The sequence below is a fragment of the Heloderma suspectum genome, chromosome 15 (assembly GCF_057233095.1).
Source record: "Heloderma suspectum isolate Gila_16-S chromosome 15, 16-S_ref, whole genome shotgun sequence".
NCBI classification, from domain to species: Eukaryota; Metazoa; Chordata; class Lepidosauria; order Squamata; family Helodermatidae; genus Heloderma; species Heloderma suspectum.
Window position 1 is genome coordinate 8,895,281 of NC_139472.1, and position 16,983 is coordinate 8,912,263.

At 46.9% G+C, this 16,983-nt stretch overlaps 1 protein-coding gene across 8 annotated transcripts in view; it reads left to right on the forward strand.

Annotated features, from left to right (window-relative positions):
- MTOR (mechanistic target of rapamycin kinase) overlaps positions 1 to 16,983 on the forward strand; it is a 119,395-nt gene that overhangs the window by 3,867 nt on the left and 98,545 nt on the right. For all 8 annotated transcript variants that reach the window (XM_084822366.1, XM_084822367.1, XM_084822365.1 and 5 more), the window contains exons 2-10: positions 2,407 to 2,570; positions 3,309 to 3,417; positions 5,491 to 5,723; positions 6,124 to 6,324; positions 9,723 to 9,857; positions 10,346 to 10,621; positions 11,684 to 11,792; positions 12,641 to 12,827; positions 13,962 to 14,090. In XM_084822366.1, the coding sequence (XP_084678492.1) occupies positions 2,451 to 2,570; positions 3,309 to 3,417; positions 5,491 to 5,723; positions 6,124 to 6,324; positions 9,723 to 9,857; positions 10,346 to 10,621; positions 11,684 to 11,792; positions 12,641 to 12,827; positions 13,962 to 14,090 (1,499 nt within the window). In that variant the 5' untranslated portion in view covers positions 2,407 to 2,450. The remainder of the gene's footprint in view (positions 1 to 2,406; positions 2,571 to 3,308; positions 3,418 to 5,490; positions 5,724 to 6,123; positions 6,325 to 9,722; positions 9,858 to 10,345; positions 10,622 to 11,683; positions 11,793 to 12,640; positions 12,828 to 13,961; positions 14,091 to 16,983) is intronic.

The window sequence follows — 16,983 nt, forward strand, 5'->3', positions numbered from 1 at the left end:
ACCTGGATGCACGGGTTTCCATGGTGGCCAGGAGTGCGTTTACACAGCTGAGGCTGGTGTGCCAGCTATGCCTGATCCTAGAGATGTCTGATTTGGCCACGATCACACATGCTTCAGTTACATCCTCTTTGGACTACTGTTGCATGCTGTATGTGGGGCTGCCTTTGAAAACTGTTCAGAAACTTCAGCTGGTCCAGAATGCTGAGTCCAGATGGTTGACTGGGGCCAGTTACAGGGAGCACACAACTCCCTTGTTGCAGCAGCTTCACTGGCTCCTGGCCTGTTTCTGGACAGAATTCAGAGTGCTGGTTATGATCTATAAAACCCTATGTGGCTTCAGACCAGGCTACCAAAAAGACCACCTTCTCCCATACAAGCCTGCTCAGTCCTTAAGATCTTCTGGAGAAGCTCTGCTTTTGAGACCGCCACCTTCAGAAATGTGTTTGGTGGTGACGCAAGAGAGCGCCTTTTTGGTGGACACTCCCCGGCAGTGGAACTCCTTCTCAAGGGAGGCTAGGTTCATTCCCTCTCTGTTTCCTTCTGATGGCAGGAAAAGACGGCTTTATTCAATAAGGCCTTTGGCCTGTAAGTAGGTCTGTGGGTTAGGTGCTGTTTTTATTCTGTAATTATGTTTTTGTTGTATATTACTGTGTTTATTGTTTTAATGTAAATTGTTTTGTAAGCTGTCTTGAATGCCATCTTTGGGTAGAAAGATGGGTGTAAATCAAATAATTTACTTTTTTTTTGCAATAATTTTACTGGCTGGGGCATGCTGGGAATTATATAACTTTTTTCTACCTAAACATACATAGGATAGTGCCTTTAAACCTTTTCTTGAGCAGCAAGATTGAAGAGTCCCAACCCAACATGCTTTGGTAGGGATTTCCATGGGATAGGGGATATTCCTGAGAAGTCCTTGTCCCATCCTGAATTATGGGCTAGCTGGGGCATGCTGGGAGCTGTAGGACTGTTTTCTGTCTAAACATGCATAGGATGGCACCCTAAAAAACTGGGCTATTTGCATTTGTGATTGTTTTTCATTAATATAAGGCACCTTCCTCAGCATCAACATGGACTTAATAATCAGAGAGGAGGGATTATAGGAGTTTGCAAAAAATATGTACTTTTTTTCTATGCTTCTAGTCACATAGGAACTGAGTCAGACCACCATCTAACCCAGTATTGTTGACACTGGTTTGCAGCAGCTCTCCAAAATTCCAGGTGGGATTCATTCCTAGCCTCCCCTGGAGATGCTGGGGATTCATAGAATCATAGGGTTGGAAGGGGCCTACAAGACCATCGAGTCCAACCCCCTGCTCAGTGCAGGAAGCCTGATTCCCAGGCGGTCTTCCATCCAAGTACTAACCAGAGCTGTCCCTGCTTAGCTTTTGAGATCAGATGAGATTGGGTGCATCCAGCCAGCTGAACCTGGGACCTTTGGCGTGCAAAGCAGGGGCTCTACCACTGAGCCATGACCCCTCTCCCTTATGTCTGGTGTGCAGACTGCCTTGCTGCCCAACCAAGGGTCACACTGAGAGTGTATCCAACCTACTGAGCAGATGTGCTGGGGAGAATTCCTGTACTATTATTTCTGTACTAATTCCTGTGCATGGAGACACACTCTCTGACAGTCTGCTGAGCCTTGGAGATGTTCTTCTTACTGCTTCCCTCCCAGTTTCCTGGGCCTTGAGCATGGTCAGACAATACTCTACCTTTCTCTCAGTTGGGTGGGGTTGGGGGAGGTCTGGTTTTTCTCAGCTGCCAAAGCCTGTTAAAATTTGTAGACCCCTGTAACTTCCTGTCTTTCTGAGCTGATGGAGGGGGTCTTGGGCTTGGTGCAGAGGAGCCCTAGGCCCTGGGGGTCTTCAGCATCTATGTGGAGTCTGTTTTGGCAGGAGCAGCTGAGGACTTTGTGGCCTCAGTGACCACCGTTTGGGGGTTCCAATGTGGCATTGGCCCAGTCCATGTGGGCAGGTCACACTGTAGAGCCGGTGTTCTTATGGGGGTAGGAGGAGGATGTTCTGGGGGTGAGAGATCTTTCTTGAATGTCCTCCTCCTGGTCAGATCACATCCTGATAAGGTTTAGGTTGCTTGTGGCGTCATCCCCTTTGCAAGTGTTTGGAACCATTTAAGAGCCCTCCCCACAACTGATGCGTTCCTGAGGGTTGTTAGGGAGAATCTGATGGCATGGCTGATGCTCATGTTGATACCTTGGACACTCTGTGGAATGCAGAGGTGACCTGGGTGGCTGATGCAATGTTTCCTAGCAATAGTTACGTGGGAAAAAAGTTAAATGACAACTTTGAAACTACCCAACGTGGCGGCTGTTGTATCCATTAATTATGTCACTAATTGCTTCTTCTTTCAGAAGTTCCTAACTGTTTTTTCTGTCTTTCTGTCTCAAAGGGCCCTAGAGGACTTGATGCCCTGCACTCTGACTCATCGCGACCATGTCAGGGACCGTCATTATCCTTCAGCAGTTTGCTGGAGGCCTCAAGAGCCGGAATGAAGAAGCCAGGGCAAAAGCTGCGAAAGACCTGCAGCATTATGTTACCATGGAGCTCCGCGAGGTCAGTGGGATGGGAGGGGAGCACCACTTTATACACTTTGCCTGGCAGTGAGAAGTGTGAACAAGGGGAAATGAGAACATTTTCCCATCACCTTTTAAATGAGGCCTTTGCTTTAATTCCTTATTCCTCACCCCCAACTGTAAGTGACCTTAAAATTGCATAGCTGCATTTGTTTGCATTCATCTCTCCATCCCATCCCCTGGCTGTCATCTAAGTTTAGATTGTAATCTCCTTTGGGGCAGAGACCTTTCTTTCTTTCTTTCTTTCTTTCTTTCTTTCTTGCCATTTACATGGGTGCTGTTTAAGTAGTAATTAGACGAATAGGCAAATTTTTTCAAAAATCCAAACTTCATAGGAAGCTGCCTTAAAGCTGGTCCATCTATATGTCCATCTAGCCCAGCACTGTCTCTTCTGACTAGCAGTGGCTCACTAGGGTGTCAGGTGGAGGTCTTTCCTATCACCTGCAGTCAGATCCTTTTAACTGGGGATAACAGTGATCAAACCTGGGACCTTCTGCATGCAAAGTACAGTCTCAGACACTGAGCTCTGGTTCCTTCCCAACATCTGTCCCCTTCACCAAGGTCCAAACAAGTAAATCTAAGAGATTTCTTTGAGTCTGGATATTTATTTATTTATTTAAGTAAGATTTATGAAGGCTGGGAAAGACTGGGACTGTTCATGACCAGGAGCATCGGCTTATTGGGTTGTGTTCTTTTTCTTCTTTTTCCTCCTTCACAGATGAGCCAAGAGGAATCCACCCGTTTTTACGACCAGCTAAATCACCACATCTTCGAGCTGGTCTCTAGTTCAGATGCAAATGAGAGGAAAGGAGGCATTTTGGCCATAGGTGGGTATCTCGATATTTTGCCTCAAGAAAACTGGTTACTTTCTGGTGAGATTGTTTATTTTATTTATTTATTTATTTCATTTCTATACCGCCCAATAGCCGAAGCTCTCTGGGCGGTTCACAAAAACTAAAACCAAACAACACACAATAAAACAATTTAAAATATATAGAACATTAAAACCACAATATAACAATAAAACCACAATAAAACCTAGCAGCAGTACAGGAGTTTAAAATACAGATTTAAAACAGCAAAGATAAAAATTTAGAAAGCTAAAATGCCTGGGAAAATAAAAAGGTCTTCACCTGGCGCCGAAAAGAGTACAATGTAGGCGCCAGGCGAACCTCACTAGGGAGCTCATTCCAGAGCCGGGGTGCCACAACAGAAAAAGCCCTCCTCCTAGTAGCCACCCGCCTCACTTCCTTTGGCAGGGGCTCACGGAGAAGGGCCGCTGATGATGATCTTAAGGTCCGGGCAGGCACATATGGGAGGAGGCAATCCTTCAGGTAACCTGGCCCCAAGCCGTTAAGGGCTTTGAATGTTAACACCAGCACTTTGAATCGGGCCCGGAAATGGACTGGCAGCCAGTGCAGCTGGAAAAGTACTGGCGTAATATGAGCTCGCAGGCCAGTCCCTGTTAACAATCTTGCTGCCCTATTTTGGACCAGCTGGACCATTTATTTTAATCCCACATCATGTCATAGTCATTATTTATAAACATTCTCTCTCTCTGAGACACACACACACTCTCTCTCTCTCTTTTATAAATGGCTCTTTTATTTAAAAAATATCATAGGTGATCAGTTGAAATTAAAACATTCAAAACAATAATTTATGAAGGCTGGGAAAGACTGGGGCTGTTCATGACCAGGAGCATCCACTTATTGGGTTGCATTCTTTTTCTTCCAACTAAGGGCGCAATTCTAGGCATGTTTAGACAGGAAAAAAAGCTCTACAACTCCCAGCATTCCCCAGCCGGCATGTTGTAGGACTTTTTTTTCCTAATTATCCATAGAGTTGTGCCCTTAATATCTGTTTGAGTCATACATTCACAAAAAGTCAATATAGAAGCTACTCCTGCAGCTTTACAACCTCCCCATATACTATCCAGCAGGGGTTCCAGATCATGGACCACAGCTCCCATAATCCCTGACCATTAGTCATGCAGACTGGGGCAGATGAGAGTTGGGAGTCCAACAATTCCTGGAGGGCCACAGATCACCTGCTCACTGTATTATTACTTCTCCTTCTCCTTCTATATGTTGCTTTTCTGTTTGCAACATCTGAAGCAACTAAAAGTCAATTAAAACAAAGCTAAAAAGAATATAAAGTATTGAAACACTGTCCCTTCTCTTCCTGGAGGAGCAGGAAAAGAGGTGGTTATGCTCAGGGTTTTATCTCTACTGAGATGAGCATGTGTAGGAAAAGGCTAGAAAAGACAGTTGGCAAGAAGATGTATTCAGACATCTGCATACTGGTGATGGAAAGGAAACTGCAGGTTGGAGTTCTGTTACTAACAGGCATCTGCTTGAGGAGTAGGATCTGCAGCAGCATGTTGCAGCTGTATGGGGTGCCAGCCAGCCATGCCCTCTTCCAGAATAATCAGTTCCATTCCACTGTTTTTTTGTTTGTTTCCCCCAACAGATGCTCAGTGTTCTATAGACACTAAGTGTGCTCAGTCCTCATGGGCTGTTTCTGGTTACCTCTTTGGGTGTTTTCTAAAACAACACTTTTGGGGAGGGTACCACTGCAAACCTTTCAGTTTCCTGAGCATGCTGGCACTTGTCCCTTGTGTGTAGATGGTGCGGTTTTGTTTACATAAGGGCTGGCATTTGGGGAATGGGTTTGCTCTTAGTTCATAGGATAACACTTCTCTAGTTACCTACCCAGTTTAAACTTTCCAAAAATGGTGGCTGTCTTTCTCTGGTGGCTTGCGGTAGAGGAAGAGCTAGTGGGAAATCTGTTTGAACAAATGGCCCACGGGAATCTTAATTTTCCGCCGATGTATCGTCCATACATGCTGTTCTTTAGCAATGCTAAAAACTTTCCCCCCATCGCTTTTTCTTTCCCAGCAAGCCTCATTGGCGTCGAGGGAGGCAATGCCACTCGCATTGGCAGGTTTGCCAACTATCTAAGGAACCTCCTTCCCTCCAATGACCCTGTTGTCATGGAGATGGCTTCCAAGGCCATTGGGCGCCTTGCCATGGCAGGTGACACCTTCACGGCAGAATATGTGGAGTTTGAAGTGAAGCGGGCTCTGGAGTGGCTGGGAGCCGACAGGAACGAAGGTCGTAGGCATGCGGCGGTAAGAGTCTGTGTTTTGGATAGCTGTGATAGAAGCTGCTTGTGGGAATTGTGAGGACTTTTGGAGTGGCAGTTCAAGGGGATTTCAGGAGGTAGGAACAACCCCATTACAGCTGGTTGGCCACTGTGTGAACAGAATGCTGGACTAGATGGAACCTTGGTCTGATCCAGCAGGGCTCTTCTTAAAGCCACATCCTTTCCTCTGCATGGGCTCATGCCCTGTCTTTTCCTTTTGTCTCCTCCTACTCCTATGTTGTGGCCTTAAATACCCACCTTAAATTTACCTAGTGCTGTTTTGAAACCATGAGATTTCCACCAACAGCTATTTGAGGGAGTCAGCATCTGAATTTTCATTTCTGCTTATTAGCTCTCTCCGTTTCATCTCTTTCCCTCCCCGCCAGGTTTTGGTTCTGCGAGAGCTGGCGATCAGCGTCCCCACATTCTTCTTCCAGCAAGTGCAACCATTTTTCGACAACATTTTTGTTGCTGTGTGGGATCCGAAGCAGGCCATCCGTGAAGGAGCTGTTTCCGCCTTACGAGCCTGCCTTATCCTGACAACCCAGCGGGAGTCAAAGGAGATGCAGAAGCCACAGTGGTACCGGGTAAGGAGATCGCTTTTCCAGCTTAGGGGCAGCTCCTTTCCATGCCTTGCTTTTATACGTGTTCTGGAAATATGAATTGCCAGCAGTTCAAACCATTGGCCTTGGAAGATGTTGGCCACCAGAGTACGCTTGGCCCTTTCTCATTCACAGTTGACATCTATTTGAAAGATGGAGTCCATCTACCGTAATTGCCCAATCTGTTCTGTGTTTACTTTGAAGCAAGTCCTATTGAAATTAGTAGGACTTTCTCCCAGGTACGTTTGCATAGGATTGCAGCCAAAGTGTTCAGATGACACCTTTAATCAAGTTTCCCTTTTCTTTTCAAACTTCCAAGTGTTTTTGTTGGCTAATTGTGTGTGGCAGAGTAAGGGGGTGGGGTGGAGCTGGTTATCAGGGTTTGTGTTTTGGTATTAATAGGTTTCCTCAGAAAGGCCACCTGGTCTTCCGCTGGGAGAGGAAAAATGGTGGAAAGTTATTCTAGAGCAACTTACTGCAACCTAGTGCCTGCCAGAATGTTTCGGACTGCAGCTCCCAGCATCCCTAATCATTGGCCATGCTGGCTGGGGCTGATGGGGGTTGTGGTGCAACACATCTGGAGGTGCTAGGTTGTGGGATGCTGTTTTAGAAGTTTCAGGATCCCTACTTAGCTAATGTCAGTTTTGATACATGCTGTTGAGACCTGACTTCAGAATAAAACCTTTTATTGCAGTAATTCCAATAAATAGGTTTATGCTTTTACAGCCCCAATAAAAGATCCACAGATCTTTTATTGTTCACAATATTAGACTTTGCCCAGGATCAGTTCATGAGCACTAGAACAAACCCCCAAGCAGCCCTGGATCAAGCAGACAGTATAAACCCCAGTACGTTCAGAGAGTCCAAGAGAAAGTGGGGAAGCTTTGCAAGTTATCTGAGGGAGCAGCCCTACCGGGATAGGCGGCAGCCTCCAAAGTCGGAGGCGACTGCCTATCCAATGCAGGGCAGGAGAAGTGCAGAGGGGATCATCCCCTCTGTGCTTCAGCTGCCCTGCATTTGTGGCTAGACAGCCGGTTATGGCTGTGTAGCCACAGGAAGTTGGAGCAGGGGAAGTGGCAGCCAGATGACATGTTGGATGTGTTGTATTGGACTTCTGACTTCCCCACCCTGGCACGCCCCCAGGAATGCCCCTTTTTCACTGCTCCGCACTCCTCTTCTGAGCGCGGGGGGCCATTTCGCGCTGCCTATGAGGCAGCGCGGGAGGGGGTGAAAGTCGGTTCTCAGGGAACTGACCTCGGAGCGTGGGCTCCAAGGTTGGTTCCCAGGAACCGACCTATGGCCGTCTAGCCACTGAGTAGCGGCCATAGGATTGTGCCCTAAGCGTTGTTTCTGGCAAAGTCTCCTGTGAAAGGCTCTGGCTTAAATACAGGGGAAAGAAAGGAAAGGTTCCTTCTCTGCAAGCACCGAGTCATTACTGACCCCTAGAGGGTCTCTTTCGCTGGCGTTTTCATGGCAGACTATAGCGGGGTGGTTTGCCATTGCCTTCCCCAGTCGTGACTTTCCCCCAGCAAGCTGGGTACTCATTTTACCCACTTTGGAAGGATGGAAGGCTTAGTCGACCTGAACCGGCTACCTGGGACCCAGCTTCTGCTGGGATCGAACTCAGGTCGTGGGGAGCGTTTCAGTTGCAATACTGCTGCCTACCACTCTGTGCCACACGAGGCTCTTTAAATACAGGGGAGCACCCACTAAAGATCAGTCTCAGATATTTGATCTTGACAGGGAAGCCTGCCTCTTTGGTGATTGCTGTGTCTCATGGGACACCTCTGCTCTCCCCTGTTTAATTTACGATACAGTAAAGGAGACTGTCCTGAAACACCCTCTCCTGCAGAAATGTCTTTCTGCTGCCCTGTCCCCTGGTCAAGAGGCAGGGGCTGCTGTCAAAGTCAGGTCTCCTGGCTGAGTAGGCCGTATCAGCATCCTGCAAGTCCCCTCTCCTGGGTGGCAAGCCAGTGGGAGGCCTAGCAGAACTGAGTTCTCAGGCTCCTGGCTTCCTGCAGCTGGGCCTGATTCTTCAGCATCCCTTTCTGACTCAGAGACGGAGGCTATAGCTCCCCCTGAACTGGAGGAAAGCCTCACATGCCTCTTTCGATCTCTCTTAACAGTGCTGCTACTTTTATTATTGAGAGCTAGTGAAACAGGCACATTCCAAGCATCACATCAAAGCCATAGTCAAGGAAGCTTAACAAAGGTTTGGCATAATGATACGGGTTTTTGTGAAAATTTTGAATCGGGGAAAACTTTCCACTGCCCTAAAATCACTAGAGATCTGATTTGGCATGTTTGTTTGATTTATGTTTAGTCAAATTAAAAGTACGCCATGTTAACTTTATGTGCTGTATAAATATCTGAACTATTTTTCCAATTGTCAAAGACAGTTGAAATGAAATATTTGATTGTGGGTGAGATCAATAAATTGCTCATCATGTGGTTTGAATGTTATACTCAAAGAAGTCCAACGCTTTTCTTGGAAATTATTTTTATTGGAATGTTTGTAAATATTTTAATTCATGGTGACTCATACCCCCCCCCCCCGATATAATTTAGATATTAAGGAAAAATATGGAGGCATTGAAAATTGTTGACATATTAGTTTTAGCAAGCCTGGAAAGTTGTGCCCATAAATATGTGCTTCCTAAGGGTAGTCTCCTGTATACAGTAAATCATAGCATTGATTTCAGATTGGACTAGTGTTGAATCCATTCCTGTTGTCCCATTGGCTTGTATTTTGCTTATTCAGGATATTACTAAGTTATTTCATGAAACAACATATCTTAAAAAATGGTTCCCCCTGCCCCCAAACAAATAGCAATAAAACATTTTCCACACCACATTGCTAGTTTGCTCTGACATCTGAACTGGCAAACCATGGCCTGTGACTGGGTGGCAAACCAGAATCAGAAACCATGATCAGAAGTACCTTAGCTGAGCATGGTCTGACTCTGAGATGATGTCGGAATGGACAAAACAGAATTACTCTTGCTCTGCCTCTGGAGGTCCTTGCAACATGGAAACAAAAGCAGACACCAGCTCTAAACCACCCTTTGCCTGTATGTTTGGAAGCTCAAATCATGGTTTGGGTTCTAAACTTTATTTAGTGCACACCTTGGTTTGCTGTCATGTCTGTCCTGAGCTATGGTGGTTAGAGTGAGCCTTGGGGCAAGAAATCCTTGGTTTAAAGCTCAGTTCAGCCATGAAGCCATACAAGCCATTATTTTCTCAGCCTCAGCTTCCCTCCTGCATCTGCATTACAGGCATAATAATACTGGTTTGCCTTAACAATAAAGGAATATGAAACAAGTGCTTTGAGCATTTTATGTGTATATAACTATTTTTCCTAAGTAGTAGCAATGCCATTTCAGCAAACGTATGAGGAAGCTGAGAAAGGTTTTGACGAGACTATGGCCAAGGAGAAGGGCATGAACCGTGATGACCGAATCCATGGTGCCTTACTGATCCTTAATGAGCTGGTGAGGATCAGCAGCATGGAGGGAGAGGTGAGTTGGGTAGGGAGGGGCTGGCCAGGCTTCAGTGTGGGCCTGCTTGTCAGGGCTTTTATGCCCTGAATAGTGGCAAATAAAAGTATTGAAATAAAGAGTGCTTTGGGCAGGCAACTGAAGGTGGTCACTCTTATTCTCTCCAGTTCACATAACTGAGCATATTGGGGTTGGACTAGTTGGCAAGGTGATGGGTTCTTAAAGGCAGCTTGCACATTATCTTTCGGAGCCATTGAGCATGTTATCTTTCATGCCATTTCTAACCTTTGATGTTTAGGTGCCATCAACCTCTTAAAACTACTAGTCTAGTATTCTGAACCAGCTCAAGTAAATGGGAGGTCAGGAGAAAAGGAGCCAAAACACCTCAAGGCTGGATGCTTTTAAAAGTGTATTAGATGAGTTAATGGAGGAGTATAGGTCTGCCTGCCCTGGTGAGGTTGCTTGTGGCCTGCCCAGTGTTAAGTGTCCTTTTCCTCCCCTTCGTCTAGCGTCTTCGAGAAGAGATGGAGGAGATCACGCAGCAGCAGATGGTACATGACAAGTACTGCAAAGACCTGTTGGGCTTCGGTACCAAACCTCGCCACATCACCCCATTTTCCAGCTTCCAGTCTGTTCAGCCCCAGCAGTCCAATGCCTTGGTAGGGCTACTGGGGTTCAGCCCCCAGCCAGGACTCATGGGCTTTGGTGCATCACCTGTCCCAGTTAAGTCAACCTTGGTAGAGAGTCGGTGCTGCAGAGAGCTGATGGAAGAGAAGTTTGATCAGGTGAGCTTGAGGGCCTCTGTATACACCTGTGTATTAGTCGCTTGGGAAGATGAGCGGGAGGGTGTTGCTGCATTCATGTCCTGTTGTGGGCTTCCCGTAGGGATCTGGTTGGCCACTCCAGGGCAGAATGTTGGACTAGATAGCCCTTTGGTTTAATCCAGCATGGCTCCTCTTATGTTTTTAGTGCTCCCCTGTTTTTATTCCCCCCTCCCCCAAATGCAACAAACTTACACATCTTGAGAAGCATCTTTTAAATCTTTATCAAGGGGCTCAATTCAGACATCACGCCAAACCGTGATTTGAGCTTGTCCACTTCTGTTTTCCTTCTGCTTAGCACTGGGCTTCATAAGCTCACTCAATGTCTCCATGGCTACAAGTATATAATTACAAATAATGCACAGTTTCAGAGATGGAGCAGCAAGCTGCCACATCTTAGGGTACCAAACATATCTCTTTTGTTTTTGTTAGTTGGGAAAATAGGGAGGAAGTAAGAGTTTAAAACAGAAACATCAACACTGCAGTAAAAAAAAAGAAGTCTTTATTAGAAACAGTCTCCTCTCTACAGACAGCATTACTCAGAAAGAGATGAAACGATACAAAAGAATGTGCAACATCACTGAGGGGGCAGTGGGATCATGGCATGCACCACAAGCAACAACCCTCTTTCCAACTCTTAGCAAGAAATTATGTCTGTCTCTTGCCTGATAGTCTGATACTTCTTAACAGAATGATCCATCTACAGTATACAGCAATTGCAGTTACCTGGTACTGTGGACTTGAAATAATTTTGAGGGAATAAAGTGTTTCTCAAACGATATTTTAAAACAGGGCTGTAAAACAATATTACATTAATTATTCTAAAATATAAGATTATTGTAAGAATTTCTCCCCTGCCTAATTTTTTCTATTGGAAAAGGTCCTGTTCCGCCCCCCCCCCATGTGCTTGTATCTCTACCCCACCTGCAATCTCAAGTGGTACAGCCCAGACACAAATCTGCCACCATATTTACTTTTTTGTGTGAGTTAGCTAGACCACAGGCATAGCATCTTTTTGTTTCTCAGGTGTGCTATTGGGTTTTGAAGTGCCGAAGCAGCAAGAACTCCCTAATCCAAATGACTGTTCTCAGCTTACTGCCACGGCTGGCTGCATTTCGTCCTTCTGCTTTCACAGGTAAAAGGCTTTTACAGTGCAACTTTCCAGAGGAAGGATTAAGGTGGGAGGGGGTTGGGGGGAACACAACTTCAGGAGCAAATCCTATTTTGTAGAGAACTTCATAGGAATACATAATAGAATATACTCATTCTACTGATTGGTCTACACCGCAACAAGGCTGGTGGGTGGCATATCTCTTCCTACTAATTGGTCACTTTTGCAACCAGAACAATTAGAGGACCCAGGTTCTTTGCCTAGTTTCAGCTAAGGTGGGGGTGGGGAACCTCTTTCAGGCCAAGGGCCAAATTCAGTTTCAGAGAAGGGGGGCCTCATTCCAGTGATGGGTGGGGCCAAAGGGAAAGGGGCAGGGCTAAAGGTACCAGCACATTTTAGATTAGAGCTCTTATGCCAGTAATTAAGCCTTAGGAGAGGCATTTTTTAGAATGGGGAAAATACCACGCCAAACTCAGGAAACCACCAAATGACTGGTGGTTGGGGGAAAAGTGTATGACCATCTGGGAAACCCTGGAGGGCTGTATTGCGGTCCAAGGATTTGGCCTGAAGTTCAACAGCCCTGAGCTAAGGGTTGCTTAATGATACGCCTTGGGAGCAGAATCATACCTTACTTGTAGTTCTTCCTCTATGCCTACTCGCTGGTGGTCAAGAATTACCTCTGAGTATGTACAAAGTGCCTTCCCCTCATCACTGATTAACCATGCTTGGCCCCTCCATCCATCTGCATTTGAAATCTGGGCTTTTGGGAAATAGTTTTTGATTAGGGTTAAGCCCTTTCTTTTTAACTAAATTAAGCATGAAAAATAACTCTGTGCTGCTTCTCTCCTCTTTTTTTTTTTTGGTGTGACCAGCTGACCACTACCTTCCAGACACTATGAACCATGTCCTGAGCTGCGTTAAGAAAGAAAAGGAGCGGACGGCTGCTTTCCAAGCCCTTGGCTTGCTCTCGGTGGCCGTGCGGTCAGAATTCCAGGTTTACCTGCCCAAGGTCCTCGAAATTATCAAGGCTGCCCTCCCACTGAAGGAATTTGCACATAAGTGAGTGGGGGTTTGACAAGGTGGGAAATGTACATTTTTTAATATACCAAGGCCATCTCTTTCTCTTCTGAATGAAGAGACCCCTAGCTGAAGGGGTGATTCTTGCAGGGAGACTGGGGATATCTGTATGAGCTCTGCTGAAACTTACAGGATCTGCAGAAAACAGGACCTTTTGCGGGTTTTGGTGTGAGTTGAGCATCCTTTGTCGAAAAGTACAGATTCTTTTAAAGTAAACTTCTTTGTGGAGGAGATATTGGGGAAAGGCTTGCATAAGAGCTTTTAAACCACCCAGACTGCGTGGTCGACGAGGCTCGCTTCCGTTCTGAAGCAGAGAGAGACATGGAGTGGTGGCTCATTGTGTGCTTTAAGCCTCCCAGCGGGACAGGGCCTAACTCAAGGGGCCAGCATCAAGGGTAGGCATGGTTGGGCACCTGCCAAGGGCCCACATCCCAGCAGGAGCCTAGTGACAAGAGCCCCCTGGAGTCGCTCCTCCTCTTCACCATTACAACCTGCTTGTTCCCCTGCCTCTCGCTCTGGCACAGACAGCAGTGGTGGTGAGAAAGAGGAGCAGGAGACGACACGGCCTGCGTGCTCCCTGCCTGTTCAGCAAGTAAGTGGGAGCAATGATGAGAGATCGGGGAGGAGGAGCAAGAGCGACTGGTGACAATGGCGGTGAGAAGGCAGATTCACTGGGCTGGGGGGGCATTGCCCAACTGCCCACAGAAAATTGGATCCGGCATTTTCAGCTGCCACAAGCAGGGAAGCCTACCACTATTTCCTGAGTCTAGACTATTGTGTCTGTTTAGCCCAGTGTTGTCTTCTCTGACTGGCAGCTTTCCACACTCACAGCCATGGGCTTTTCTCACCCCTTCTGCCATGGATCCCCTAAGCAGAGATTGAACCTGGGACCTTCTGCATGCAACGCCGTCTTCAGTGGCCCTCTCCCCTTTGCTGCTTTATTGGGTTTTCAATTGGCAAAAACAAGTCTGGAAGTCCCTGATTCGTCCTTACCAGCTGTATCTATCTCCTTAGGAGGCATCTCTTTTGGGAGGGGGAAATGGCAGCACAAATAAAATATTGCTCAGGATAATGCTTTCTGCCCAGTGCAGCTGTAACTCTGATATTCCCCTGCAGGAGGCAGAAGTCGGTGCAGGTGGATGCCACTGTCTTTACCTGCATCAGCATGCTGGCACGAGCAATGGGGCCCTCTATCCAGCAAGACATCAAGGAGCTTCTTGAACCCATGCTGGCTGTGGGGCTGAGGTAGGACTCTCCGTTGCCTCCGCTAGCAACTATGTGGCGCTTTTGGCTTTGCGTTTCCCTTCGCTAACTGCCAAAGACATCTTCTGTTTCCCCTTTGAGAGCTGACTAATATGGGGACGTCAACCTTGCAGAGCTCTGCTTCATTCTTTATGAACCAGCACAGTCTTCCTCAACCTGGTGCCCTCCATGTTGGGCTGGCTGGGGGATGCTGGGAGTTGTCATCTAACACTTCTGGAGGGCACCAGGTTGGAAAAGCGGAACCAGCAAGTTGTCTTTGTGTCTCACAGCAAACAATGCCACCACAGGGAGATTTTGGGCTTGCGGGATCTGTCTGTTGTTTATTAGAAGACAGCATGCAAGGGGGGGTGGGGCAGGGGCACAATTAGAATTAAACCCTGGGGCACCTCTGAGCATATGCTCAGCCCAAGGAATTTGTTTTCAGTACCAGAACTGAACCTGCAGACCTCACACAAAAACCCACTCCTGGTTTTCCTCCAAGTATGTTTCATTTCAGCAACCTTTTTGTTTTTGGTGTGTGTGTGTGGGGGGGAGCTCTTTTGTTGTTACTATTGTTAAAACAATTGAAAGTCAGCAATCCCTGCCAATGGGCTGCAAACACTTCACTCAAGAGACCGAACGGTACATCCTGATTTGCCCATCCCTACTCTGCAATGTTTGTTTTCATTGCAATTCCTTTTTGTATTTGGTGTTTGTTGCTTTAACTTGTTGTATACACCTCTCTGAAATCTCTTCCTGTGGAGTGGTTTATACATCCTTAAATAAATAACTAATAAATTTGGAGCGGTGGCTTGTGTCTAAACATCCAGTGGGCACCCTCTCTTGGGTGGTGACCTCCTCTCCTTGGGGTGTATCCACTGCACGGGTGTAGATGCACACCTCTTGTTAACAGTGTTTGCTGCCTAGCCTAATCAGATTGAAGGGATAGAGGATATGGTGGAAGAGCTCTGTGCTGCCACAACTCCAACCTGTTGTAGTTGTTCTGCCAGTGGGGAGGTCTGGGGGGTGGGGGTGGTAATGCAGGAGGGTATCCTGGGTTGTGTCCCCGTTGTCATGAGTTCATTGGCTCCCCCATCATTGCTGGGGCAGTCCCCCTGATCGATGGGCACTGGCAGGATTTTTGTGTTTCTCCCCTCCGAGATGCATTGGATGTGGTGGCTGTTCCGTTGGCATAGCGGCAGCATATTTTTGGTCCTGATGAAATATGAGATAGGAGTATAGGATTGCTCTGTTAGTTCCCATCTGTGCATGTCTGCCAGGCATAGGAGAGTGCGGTGGGCTAAGCTGTTTCTTTTTCGGGGAAATATCAAATTGTTGCGGGCCTGTTGAGAGTGCAGTGTGTGCTAGTATTTAAATAATTTCTAAAATTCCTCATGAATTCCTCAGAAGGCCTTCTTGTCTGCTTCTGGCATCTGAAATATCGCCTGTGAGGCAAATGCCTGAGCAAGCAAAGACTTTAACTGCCAACCAGGGGCAGGTTTGGGAGCTGAATTCTCTGTCTCTGACCTTCCCCAGCCCTCTTGACAGGAGTCTAGCTACTAACAGGATTACATCCAGGCAACAGGTCTGAAGCTGGAATTGTTTTTTGGCCTTGAATGATTCTGGCAAGAAACTTTTATGGATTCTTTGATTTCCATGTGAGTGGGAGAGGAAGAGAGATACTTTTCCCTGATAGGCCCAAAGGATTTGGGTTTTTGAAGCCTCTTAGATGCAAACAGTGCTTGCAGAAGGGGTCACCTGATCAAAACTGCCCCAGGCTTTTTGACTAGAGCAGTGGTTCCCAACCTTGGGTCACCATATGTTGCTGCACTACAGCTCCCTTCATCCCCAGCCAGCATGGCCAATGGTCGGGGATGATAGGAGTTGTAGAGGATGAGGAGAGAAAGGCTTATAATCAAAACCCAGGTGTTTTCCCACCCCTTGTTTCATACAAGGCAGTGGATCTGCATTTTGGTAGGTGGGGAGGAAAAAGCAGACGATAGTTACAGGCAGCCTGGTCCTGAGTCCATTTTCTTCTCCCCCATTGTGGTGCTACAGGGGACAAAGGAAAAGAATGAGAGCATAGCTCGTGGCTGCTTTTTGGATAAGAAATCTTCTTCTCTGTGATGGAGAGGGTCACCCTGTGGAAAGTGGAACTGGCCTTTTCTGGCGAAAGCAGAAACTTTCTGAAGTAGAAACATGCTGCTTGAGCAATAGTTTGTGCTCCCTCTCTTTAAAGAGAAACCTGGATTCTGTTGCCCTCCAGCTCAGGGCTGGGGAAGCTGTGGCCCTCCCAACGTTCTTGGACTGCAACTCCCATTATCCCTCACCATTGGCTAGGCTGGCTAAGGCTGTTGGGAGTTGCAGTCCAACAACATCTAGAGGGCTACAAGTCACCCAGCCCTGCTCCTATACTGTCCTCAGTAAGGTGGGAAGCTTGAGTCTGGGCTGTACCACTATAGATGGTGGCTAACAGAATGAAATGTTCCTCCATACGCCCTCCCACCCCCAAATCCCTCCACATAGAGCAGGAGTGCAGGACCTCAGTCCTGGGGGTCAAATCTGACCCTTTGGGGGTCCAGATCCCTCCCTCCAGGGATCTCTAGAGGGCCACACCCCCTTTCATCAACCATCAATTGTTTGGTGGTTTCCTGTCTTTTGTGAAGGTTTTTCCCCATTCTAAAAGGCTGACACACTTTTTCTAAGGCTTAGATACTGGCAGTAAAACCTTTAAGCTAAAATATGCTGGTATCATCTGGCTTTTTGGCCCCCTCCCTTTGCCCTGCCCAACACTAGAATGCGGCCCCTGAGAACTTCTCCAGGAAGGTTCTGCACCCCTGCCATAGAGAAATGGCATGTGATTAGACGTCTTCTAGCCTAGCTTCCCCCTAACATG